Here is a 12,872-nt window from a genome sequence, read left to right on the forward strand (position 1 = left end):
TGCCTGCCTCCCTCCTAGATGGTGAGGTAGCATTTAGGGGAAAAATTGTATCAGTACACAGAGTGATGCTTTATAGTTTAGAAACAATGAAGCAATTTAAGAGCAACAAGTAGTTATTGCATCAAGAAGAAATAATGGGGAAATCTAAAAAGAAAAGCATGGAAGTAAATTCCAAGACACCTCTCTTGCTTATGTGCTTATATGATATACGATTAGGTCATAAACACAATTTATGACCTAGTCAGCCCAGTATTAGCAAGTGAAAGAAAGCCATAGCTTCAGTTTAAGACAACATACATTATGATCTTTATACATTCAGACAGCATCAAGAGTTTATGCAAATTTGCTGAAATCATCTTTGGCACTCTTATACCTTAGGAATTTATAAACTTTCTCATCCTTGAGTATGGTCAGCATATTGAGGTATTTCTTCCGGTGTGTATCTGAATGCATGTTGTGCCCACTTTTATCTGTTGTCTGTCCTATAGTATAGGACCTGGCTTAAATTCTGCACTATAGTATGTAATCTGGCTTAAATTCTGTGTATGAGTGTCTGTGTGTGTGTGTGACTTAAATGGCTATTGAGCAGCTAAAGATAGAAGCCTTGCTTCTTAAGCAGGGATGGAAACTTTTACCAAGAGAGCCTGGTTTTCACTTTCACAACATATTTGAATTTCTAGGATGATGATGGGGCCCAGGTACTGTACTGCATGCTGATAGTGAGGTCCCTGCAGAGTACAGGTGGAAGTCTGAATTAGGTCCACAGGATAGTAGGGGCTGCCATTGCTGTCTGTATTTTCCACCAGGTTGGGTATCCTAGAAACTCCTAAAGAGCTGTTCAGAGTGGAGATGAGGGAAAGGATTGGGGGATGGGTGGCTTAGGGTGGCAACAATCAGCTTTGAAACCTCTAAGTAACGTGTCAAGTTCTGCAGGTTAATACTGACATATCAATTGGTGATTTCAGCTAAGGCTTTGAATATGGATTAATTTCATTCCCCAAAGCAGACAAATATCTATTGTTTAATAGTGACATTTTTATATCTAGGACACTAATCATGATATTATTTACTTTTGTGGGCTCCAGGATTCTCGTAGGCATGGTTGAACTCCATCAACCATCTGTTCTATTTATTATCCTGTGATACTAAAGCATAAATAAGAAAGAGACTACACAAATCCAAATTGTGTGATGTGTGTTTTATGTTATTATACACCAGTTAATAAGGTTATCAAATATGATATTAACATTTTGTTAAGATGTTTATGCTGTTTCCCCTTGTCTTTTCTTAAGCCTCTTAAGTCCCTTTGTAGTCTGCTATAATTTTGCTACTGAGAAGAGAAGTAAGTAATTATATCTCTTACTTCAGGCTGCCAAGTTTGAATGGAACCTTGAAAGTCCTCTAGTACAACTCCTATTGCACCGTTCATTGCAAAGCATCCAGATTGCCCATCGTCTTTACTGGTAAGATTAACTAAAAAAGGACAAGATGACTTTTTTTTTAATTGTCAAGTTCTCTCCATAGAGCTTTGGAAGAAGTGGAAGATTTCTTCCCTTGTCATTGATATAAACCTCTACTTAAAACTCTGCCAAAGTTGAGTGTTTGTCAAGGTTATTTTTATTTATGAGTATAATTTAACTGTCATTGTCTTCAAATTCTCCCCTTTGTACAGTTGCTTATGTTTACATCCAATCAGAATTTTAAATCTGGATGATAGCTTTCCTGTAGTTTTAAATCACCTATGCTATTTGTGGTCATATCTATTCATTGAAGATTTCAGTATAAAATCTACTTATGAGATAGTGGATGTTTGGGAAGAATGTGTGCTTTAAAAGTAATTTTTGTACAATTCAGTGGTAAATAGTGAAGGCTAACATATACTTGGTGTTGCAAATCCCTAGGGTACTCAACTTTTCTCCAAACATAAATTTTGAATGTTGTTAGTGGAGAAATAAAACTTAAGAGATATTATCCTCTATTATCTTCTTCCATTATCACCTATTGTTGATCCTATTGAACACGATGTTCATTGGATGCCATACTTCCTACTTTTATTACTAAACTTGTGGACTCACCTTCATGGTAAAACTTTTAATTACAAATATCAATGATCCACAAATTAAATAGACCTATCTTTTGTCCTCACATATGTATGGCAGGCATCATTTACTAGCTTCAATTGCTAGTGAAGAACTTTAATTAGTAGAAAAAAAGTCTAACTTTTGAGTATGTTTTTCTGCTTCGAGGAATGTTACCCATATTGACACCACTCTTCCCATGAAAATAACTCAAGCATTTCATAGCAAAGTAGAGGTACAAGAAACTATCAACCACCAGTGTTTATTCTGATGTTCATTTTTATTTTAAATACCTAATATAAAAAGCAGAACATTTTCCTCTACTATGTCAGTATAGTGAGGCATCACACACATGACCAGCACTGGGCCAGTCACTGAATAGACTCTTAGATCAAGCTCTAAATGAAGTCTTACGCTCCTCAGGTTTTCAATCAGCTGCTACCTAGCTAGGGGAAGTTAAGTAGATACACTTGGTGGTCTTCTGCTCTCATAGTAAAACTAGAACTCAGTCAAACTCAGTGGTTATTTCCTTTAAAACTTCACTTATTTTTTGTGCTTTTCACTTTTTTTGACATGTGTTTATGAAAATTAAAGCATGTTAAAAAGTGACATGACCTGATAATGATCTTGATTTAAATATTTGAACCAAAATATAATATGTATATAAAATATAATTCAAAAAGATATCTTTAAAAAGTAGAATAAAATATTAAGGACTTCTCTACTAGAGTAATGATTGTTGTAATACATGTGCCCCCAAAGTAAGTCCTTCATTTGCTAAAGTAGCATGAAAGTTGGAGTCATTTGAAAGGCAACAGTGAATGCAAACAAAGTTGTAAATCAGTGTCATACTTGGAAGTTCACAATAAATTTAATTATGTCACTCTTTCCAAAGAATTGCGAGGAAGGTCTTTCTCTGTATAATTCTCACCCTAATGAAGAAAAGAAAGAAAAAAAAACAAAGCCCATTTCACCTCTCACTGATTCAAAAAGAGAGTAATATAGAAGGAATAGAAAAGAATATAAATTACAAATGAAATGTTTGTTCTTGAGTGCTTAATTTGTAAGAATATGGGAAGAGGAAAATGAAAACAAGGAGAGAGATTTTAAAATCCCTACATCCTTTTAAACCTTAAATTTAAAAAGTATCAGGAAAAATATCCTAAGCATGAAATAATATTAATCATATTTAAAACATGGCCTGGAGTTTAAAAAAATACCTTTCACCTAGCATCAAGCTTAGGGAGTATTTGTATATAGAATGTTTGAGTTAAAATGTTAAAGATGCAGCTCAGACCCTCCATGATACACTTAAACAAATAAATCCATACAATTTAATGATTTTATTTTTCACTTGGATGAGCTCTCACTTCCTCAGATTCAGCATGTTCAACATGGAACTCAACATCTTGCCCTGCTCACCCAGAGCTTGGATCTTCCCTGTTCCTCACTAACATGTCCAATTGTTTACCAAGCCCTGTAACTCCATATCTCTTACATAGCTCTATCACCTGACCTAAGATGAGCATTTCTCTGTTTAAGGTAAAGATTTTAAAATATATGTTGTTTTTGTTTTTTAATTAGAGACTCAGTATGCTATAGGATCTGTTGTAAATTGTGCAGCAATGCTGCCATCTTTCATACTCTTAAGTCTGACTGAATAAGCCCCGAGAGAGAACCAGTTTGAATCAAAATCTGTGTGGTGGGGAACCATTTTATAACATGGATCCTTTATAAATTCTTACTTAAGTCACATGTTACAAAAATCTGAAAGTGTTCCCTTCAAAGTATAGGGAAAGCCTGAGGTGAAGCTCCCATTTTCAAACTCTAAGTGAAGCAATTTTGTTTCTATACAGTACTAATACTAATTTTTGCTAGTATGGTATGTGGTGTTTGAAAATATTCAATAAATTATTATTGAATGAATGAATGGGATTAACTTGCCTGGGTCCAGCTGTGCACATGCAGACTTGTGACAGAAGGGGGCAGAAGAGGGCTGCTTGAGCAGTCAGTCAGACTTGATGTCAAACCAGAGCTGGCAAGGAAGGCTAGGGCAATTTCAGGGGATTGATGCCTATCACTAGCAAAGTCAAGAGTGGATTGAAGGGAGAGTGTGAGCGGAAGTCACGAATTAGGGCTCAAAGAACAAGTTGTTTCAGCAGTGTCTGCTGGTCCTGAATGACTTAAGACAATGGTATTTCTGGCACCACAAGGGGTTCCCAAGACAGCAACGGCATTGAAGGATCAAATCCTATGAGCTTTAATCTGCCACTCATAAGATTGAGATGATGCAAAATCTGCCCATTCATTTTCTAAACACTCAGTCCTAAACTTTTCTCCTCTAGAATTTTGGGGTAATTTCTCAAAGGAGGAAATACTCTAAATAAAGCAAAATAATGTGGACATGTTGCATCATGTGATTTGAAGTCACACATGTCCCTCTCACCCCTTCTCCTAAATATATCACACCTGATACCTGAAATTTTATCATTAGTGAGTCATTCCTTTAGGTTAAGTATTGTTCCCTCCCAGAAGTTTTCTTCTAATGTGTATGTATATATGTGTATATATGTTCAGATCATAGTGCTTGTGATGAATTAGGTTAGCATTTGTTCATTTATGTGACAAACATTGAGATACTAGACACCGTTGAACTATTAAGGATAAAACAGAACAGTCCTTGCCTAGACAAGCTCACAGGCTATGTGGTGGGAAGAAACTAGAAGGAGAGAACTGACAACAAATTCTGTCCACCTTACAGTAATCCATCCAAAATGTAACGACAAGGTAGAGAGACAGGGCTGGCCATCAAGTAAATAAAAAAGCCTAAATGTGCACTCCCATTCTGTCAGAGTTAAATATCGATACAGGCATACAAATGTATACACAAAGGAGGTAAGTGCTCTCTACTTTGGTATCTGAAACACTCCCTGAAGAAAGAGTAAAGAGCTGTACTTTACGGAGTTATCACAGCGTAATAGAGCATGCATAATACAGAATCAATAGAAGGTTTTAAAGCCTCAGTCCTTTACCTTCTAGGATCATTACATTACTACTAATTCACCTTTTACTTTTACAATGTAATGAATAATAAATTATTGCTTTACTTTTTTTTATAAGGTAGAGATATGGCTTGCTGTCGTTTAATATTGATCTCTTATAATCGTCTTTCATGTATTGTTCTCAGAAAAGTATACACAGGATAAAATCTCTCCAATAAAGCAATTTGCTAAGCTAACAATAGCTATTCTTTACCTCAACCAACCTGAAAAAAAGTGATGGATATTTTTAAGAAAGTTTACGTTTTATGTTATAATCGGTAAAATGCATTAGCATAATTTTCTAGTTAAGGCACAATAAAGGAACAGCTGGGTTTTTTTTTCTGTTTTATTTCTATTTTATGTTAAGTCTTATATAGTTCTTTAAATAAAAAGATTTTAAAAACAGAATGTAATTTTAAATTAATTATCTTATCATTTGTGTTATTATTATTATTATTTTAATGTTTATTATTGAGAGAGAGAGAGAGCACAAGCGGGGGAGGGAGAGAGAATGAAAGGGAGACACAGAATCTGAAACAGGCTCCAGGCTCTGAGCTGTTGGCACAGAGCCCGATGCGATGTTTGAACTCTGGAATGGCGAGATCATGATGTAAGCCGAAGTTGGACACTGAACCAACTGAGCCACCAGGTGCCCCATTTGTTATTTTTTTTAATTAAATACATATGAAAATAGAATTTTAGAATCTTAAACAAAGTTCTATCTCAAATGAATACAATAGCCAGGAATAAAGGTCAACCTTAAATTTATCCATAGTTTAAATTATTTCCCCTTCAAATTCTTCTATTTTGTTTTTTTTAAAAAGTCAAGAGCTATAAAAATGAACATTTTGTGCATACATACTGACCTCAAATGTTGTAACTTAGACCAGATCTGGCCTTTGGGAACTGAACTTTCTAACCCACTCTCCAATAATTTTCAGTAGAATAGACACTGCCATTGTATCACTGCTTCCTTAGATAGTAATCTGGTGTCCCTATAATAATATCAGTCTTCCTCTGTCATTGTTAATGCTAAAGATTTGGGGCAAGTCCTTGAAAAACAACACTATGCTGCTTAATTTTCACTGTTTCCCAATCAGACTGCAGCCTTAATTTAGCTAACAAAATATATGGTCAACAAAAAGGCATTCTGTTTAGTAATTGTCTTTGTCTTTTAATAATATTTGAATTTGGCTTCCAAAATAAATAGACTAATAAATATTCATAGAGTTATAGGATTTGGGAGTCGAATGGAGCCTTAGAAATCAACTGCTATAGCACTTTTTTTTTACCCAGTAAAGGATTTCAACAAGTGATTCTTCCAATTACAATCATCTAGCTAGCTAAAGAATTGAGATTAAAATATCTTTTTTTAATGACATCTAATACCCAATTCAGGTCTCTTGGCAATTCAATATCTACTTCCAAAGAAAGTACAACTCAAAGAATTCATAAAATGTTTGTTTGTCTTTCTATCCATAATTAGGTACTCATTAAAATACTAAAGTAGTGGCTTTTCCTTAACTTTAAAGCAAAACTGAAAAGAAAACAATATAGTAAATTGAGATCTCTATATCTAATACTCAGAAGTTTTACGTATGAGCATGACTCACAAGTACTATCAATTATAATATTAATTAATAAGTGTGTGTAGTAAGCTCCAAAAACACTGTATACTTGAAGGAGTTTTGAAGGAAACAGTAGGTTTTTCGCAGAATTTTTCTTATGTGGTTCCTGATTCATACCTAAAACATTAAATCTGTTCTCTTAGTTTTACTATGAAGCCATGAGTGATAAGAAAACAATTTCTGAGTAATTTTCTTAGTCTCAGTTTGTACTTATTGTTTAATACATACTATATAAAAGCAAGACTTTATATTATAAAAAACCAAGACTCAGTTTTTTCAAAAACACTATTTACTTAAGCAACCAGCAATATGCTAATGCAATTCAAATCATCCCATTTCATCAAGTTAAATGAGTTAGAAAATAAATTCCCATGCTCCAGTCCAGAACTTGGCAATAATAAAATGTAAGTAAAATTCATCTTTAGTTTCCTTCTAAGTAAAAAACCCAGTAAGCAATTAGACATAGAAGCCTAAAAAGCAGGAGAAAGATCTGGACTGGTAACAGAATGGGAATGTAGTAGCACATTGATAGTACTTGCCGGGCTTCCATCTTCTGGTTCAGTTGTCCCCTGGGTTTGGAGTTCTCACTCAGATTCCCTGTACCTATATCCAGAGTTTTTAAAAAAGAGAGAAAACCAGAGCATCATATCAAAAGTATTTTCAGATGCCAGGTCTAGAGGCATGCCACTTTTGCCTACATTTCATAGGCCAAAATCAGTAACAAGGCTCTACCTACATGCAAGAGAATATAAGAAAGTGGACCAAGTATCTAGCTATGTACAGAAGCAAAATGCTGCTTGATCTGGTAAACCCACAGCATTGTCTGCCATGGAGGTGAAACAATGTGGATGACTCCAGAAATTTGGCCATCAAGAAATCTGGCCAAGAGAAAGAGGACATGGAAGGAAAACCAGTATGCACCCTCATATATATTAATTGGCTTTCTTTTCAAAAACTAAGATTAATCTCAACAGACAAAAAAGACTATTGCCTAACTACCTGATTAAGAATCATCATTTTGGCAGACATCCTCTAAAAATGTCTTTTGTCCAACAATTCTGTATTTCCAAGTTGACTTAACATATGGGTATATTTTTAAACCATTTTATCTAGATAGATCATTATTAAGTTTTTTATGTAGCTATGCTGGGTAACTGGTGTCTCAGCCCAAGAGGTCCAAAACTGAATTAAATATCCCTATGCTCCCTTTCTTTTTCAATCCTTGCCCACACTGTGCCCAAACCTCGTTTTTTGTATTCAGTATCCTGGTTAACAGCCACTACCAAGATATCCAACACAGAAAAATTATCCAATCACCTTCCTCATTTAATTAGTCCTTAAGACCTAACTATTGCTTCTCCTAACAATGTCTTAAATTTGTCTCTTTTTCATTTCTATGCCTAGCACCTTAGCTCAAGCCTTTTTACCAAGATCAAGTCCAGTATTACCTACTTGGACTATTGCAAGTAGAAGGCCTTCTAATTTTTGTTTGTTTTTTTCCTCCTCCTCCTCCTCCTCCTCCTCCTCCTCCTCCTCCTCTCCTTCTCCTCCTCCTTCTTCTTCTTCTTCTTCTTCTTCTTCTTCTTCTTCTTCTTCTTCCTCTTCCTCCTCCTCTTCCTTCCCTTCTCCTTCTTCTCCTTCTCTTTCTACTCCTCCTCCTCCTCCCCTCCTCCTCCCTCTCCTCCTGTTCTTATCTATCTCCAGCCCATCCATACTCCACATGGCTCTTGGTATAATCTCTATGTAATACAATTTGGTCCAGAACTCATAAAGTAGGGTATCGTTCCAGGGTAACACACAGATAGCTAGCATAATTCTGTAATTCCAATTAAATATGACCTTGAAATACCTTTTCATAATTTCTACTCTGCCTACTTTCCACCCCCATTTTGTATGGCTTTCTACATCCAAACATAGACTTCTCTATTCCCAAGTTGTTACTCAAATTTTCAGAGATCTTTCATGCCTTGATTGCTTTATACATGGCATTTCTCTCTTCTTGAAATGCAGTTGTCCTGTTGTTACACAGAGTCCTTTAGGACTCAGCTCAACTTTTTATCCTCTTTGAGGATGTCTCAGCCCTTGTACCCACTACCGATATAGTTCTTAGCATATTATATATTTTGCTTACTTCACCATTTACCTTTTCTTTAAAATATTTTGGGCTGCAAGTAACAGAAAATGCTGATTTAACTGGCTTTAACAATATGAAAAATTAATTATCTCATATAACAAGAAGTTCATTAGTTGAGTGGTTCCAGAGTTTTTTTTATTGCAGCAGCTAACCAATTTTATCATAAACCCAGTTTCTTTGCATATTTTTGTTTCTCATTTCCAATGTGTTTACTTGTTTTTAGTCCAGATCATGGTTACAAGGAGACTGCCACAGGTGACACCATGTAGCAAAAGAAAAGGGGCCGATTCTTCCTCAATAAAAGAAATTTTCTTATAAACTTCATAGCAGAGTTGAGTTCCTTTAAGATTTGCCAGAATTGGGTCACATGTTATCCTGAGCCAATCACCTAATTAGATGGCAAGCAGGTAAACTGACTTAATTGGTTTAGAATATTTATAATATACCTCTAAACTCATCATCTTCCCTGAAGATTTTGATATGTGAACAAAATCTGATTCTTTTTCAGTTATGAAGGGAAGACTAGGTTTCGTTTAGATAAAACCCTATGTTCTCTTTCTTGATTGTGAGACCCTACCTTAATCATCCATCCTTAACAGCAAACATTGCACATAGCGTATGTAATTGGTATTTAATAAACACTGTTGAATGAATTTAAAAATTATTATGCCACATACATTTATACTGCCTACAGGTTAACTTTTCTTGACTACTTACTGTACTTAAAACAGCATATAATTATGTCATATTACACTAAATGAGTCATATTATAGTAAAATCATATTATATTAAATGTATAAGTTGACCATTGGTACTCTAATAATCACTTTTGCTCTTTTTAAAAAAAATGAACTTCCCTAGCTCTCTGTAATTGGGGGAAGTTGAGTTACATGACTTACAGATAAATATGATCCTTTGGAATAAGAGTTTTTGAAGAGCTATCACATGTTAACCAATGATTGGGTCTACAGTGTGAAGTGCTTTATATTGACTTAACTATGCTGTTTCTTGAAACCCTGATTAAAAATAAAAAGTTATACCTAGTGATTTGATAAGAAGTGTTTTATGGGGAAATCTTTAGTAAAAAGCCACTTACTATCTTTTTAAAATATAATTTTCTATGTTGAGACTGTATGCGTTTTGGGGAAGTACAGAGCAGTTTCTGCTTTTTGCTGGTTCCTATCCTATTTTGGTTGGTTGGTTAGTTGCTTTTTTTTTTTTTTTTTTTTTTTTGGACTGGGAAGATTGATAGTTTTTTGCTGTTGTTTTGTTTGTATCAGCTGGTGGGTACGTCCTTTATTTTCAGGCTCTATTTTATTTTCTATGTTTGTTCATCAAAAGATCATTCTTTGGAAAGGTTGAATGGAGGTTTTTCTTGCTTTTCTTTTAACTCTATTTTCTATCTCATTTGTATTGTTGTTACAAGAGAAAGACAATTACTTTGCTTTTCCTTGTCTAAAGAACTTCACATGTATTGCTTTTAGTGCAACAAAATCCAGACTTGGATATTTTAATCAAATACTTGTCACGTTTAATAACTTAGAATTCTTGCTTTTGTTTTGACATGTATGATTCATTTTTGACCAGTGACAAGTGAACAGCTTGCACAAATAATGCTCGTCTTTGCTAGAATCTGCCTGAAACACTAACCACTCTTGACAGATATGCCACATAATTATATGTTGCTTAGGTCTAGTCATCTGAAATTGTTAAAAGGAGGAACCTTAATGTACATGTCACTTTCTTTTTAAATTGGGCACTGTGTACTTATGTTTCCTAAGGTGGTATGAATGTCATTAATTTACCAAAATGGTGGGACTTTTATTATTTTATTCCTAGTAAAATTTACTATCACTTTTAGAGAGGATGCTGCTCAATAAATTGCTAACATAAATTGATTGATGATTCCGAAATCTCACAACACTTAATCTACAGCTTCAGTAACTAAATGTTGTGAGGGTAATTTGAACAGATGCAAGAAAGTGCATGAGTATATTGAGGAAAGAGAGAGTTTTATGTTAGTCATCTACTCTTTCATTCATCTATTCTCTGATTCATCTATTTCATTCATCTACTATTTCATTCATCTATTCTCTATTTGAGTTCCTATTATATACATAATTTATGGCTCTTTTGTGAAAGAGATAGAAAATATAAGCAAATGCTAATAAACATGGTTTAAGCAACGTGTTTTTTTAAAGCTTCCTAGCTATTTTAGGCAATTACCACAGATATTAGAGTCTATTTTTCAACTCTGCTGTCTCAACAAGTTAATTTTAAACATTACATTCAGTGATTTTCAAATCCTCTTTGAGTTATAAACCCAAGTTCAGCATATTCTTTCACAATTATTTGTTCTTGGAAATAGTTGTGTTAATTGTCCAGGGAACCCCTTTCCAGGACCAAGGAACTTCAGGAATTGAATTGAGGATAAGATAGTGACTTGGATAATCTTTAGAATATTTTACTGTTCTTTCTATGCTATGAAGACCAGAATACTAAAGTTTATCAACTCTAATGTGGCTGTGACTTATAAAGTATCACTAAGAATTCTAACCATCTAACTCTGTGTCTTCAGTGTTCCTATCATGACAGGTAGAAATAATATAGTTAGTGCTAGATACTATGCTAGTCACTTTTTCATATTATTTCACCGATTCTCAACACCTCCAACATGTCCATCTTTCAGAGGAATAAATTAGTACTTAAAAAGGCTAAGTGTACAATGCTATTAAGTAGAATAGCCAAATTTGTCCCTGTGCCCTAAATACTATGACCTTCCACCTGCTTAAATATAATGAAGGGTATATCAAAAAACAATAAAAAGCAGAATGCTTTTGGCAGGGGGAGAAACATACTTGAGTAGAAATTCCAACTCAGGTGTCTATTAGCTGTATAGCCTTAGAAAAATTACTTAACCTCCTGATCTTTTTAATAATCTGTAAAAGAACTGTAATTATGCTTAACAGAGTTATTGTTAACTTAAACTGAGATCATGTTTATCAAGATCTTTAATATATATTTGGTATATCCAAAGGATATATATCTTTAATCAATTAGAAAGCATAAGAAGTATCCGAAAATCCCAGTTCCCAAGGTCGTATCACAAATTAATAATTACATAGAACTTAGATCTTGGATTCTTGACATTTGACTCCTCATTCCTACCACTGTTCTTTCTTTGTTTTGTTCCAATTCAAATTTAAAATTAAAGTTTAATAATAGAATCTGAAATGGGTGGAAGTGGGAGCAGAAAAGTCACTGTATAAACTAGTTTAGAGACTTGTTGAGCAAAGTATCATGAAACATTCTAAGTGTCAGAAAAGGTTGAAAATATGTGCATTTAGTTTCAGAGAAATTTGACAAAGGAATCTAGCAACATTCACAGATTGCCTGTTGATACATGTTTTTACATTTCAACAGCCACCTTCTGTCTCACTCACATCACTCACTTGTCTGCTAGCACAATTCAGAAGAAGAAAATCTGTGTAAAAATTTTCATTAGTTCTTTAGTTATTTTAAAGGATTATGGCTATGAACTACAAATGCAAAATTGTACTCATGCAAGAAGTTGGGAACTTAAAAGGCAAAGAACTTAAAGAACCCCTTTGGGGACCACACATTTTGTAGTATGCTTCAAGTAAAAAATATTCTTATTGAAAAAAAAATAACTTTAATTGAGGGTACTCATTTAAAATAAAGCATATCAGAAGGGAAGTGGGTAGGGGAAAAGTGAAGTAGGTGAAGGGGATTAAGAGTACACTTATGATGAGCACTGAGTATGATGTATAGAACTGTTGAATCACCATATTGTACACCTGTAACTAATAGAATAATGCATGTTAACTATACTGGAATTGAAATTTAAAAAAAAACACCTTATTACAGATAGATAGATAGATAGATAAATAAGTAAGCAAGCAAACAAACTCCTTACCACAGGAAGAGAATGGATCTTGTGTTGCTAAACCTACCACACTAGGAAAGCGTT

The 12,872-nt window shown here is 34.2% G+C and overlaps 1 protein-coding gene across 1 annotated transcript in view; it reads left to right on the forward strand.

Moving 5' to 3' along the window:
* The window catches only part of PIK3C2G (phosphatidylinositol-4-phosphate 3-kinase catalytic subunit type 2 gamma), a 333,932-nt gene that overhangs the window by 132,777 nt on the left and 188,283 nt on the right, over positions 1-12,872 (forward strand). The window contains exon 17 of the mRNA XM_043561485.1: positions 1,369-1,463. Coding sequence (XP_043417420.1) covers positions 1,369-1,463 — 95 coding nt within the window. The remainder of the gene's footprint in view (positions 1-1,368; positions 1,464-12,872) is intronic.

Source organism: Prionailurus bengalensis, chromosome B4 (assembly GCF_016509475.1).
Source record: "Prionailurus bengalensis isolate Pbe53 chromosome B4, Fcat_Pben_1.1_paternal_pri, whole genome shotgun sequence".
NCBI lineage: Eukaryota > Metazoa > Chordata > Mammalia > Carnivora > Felidae > Prionailurus > Prionailurus bengalensis.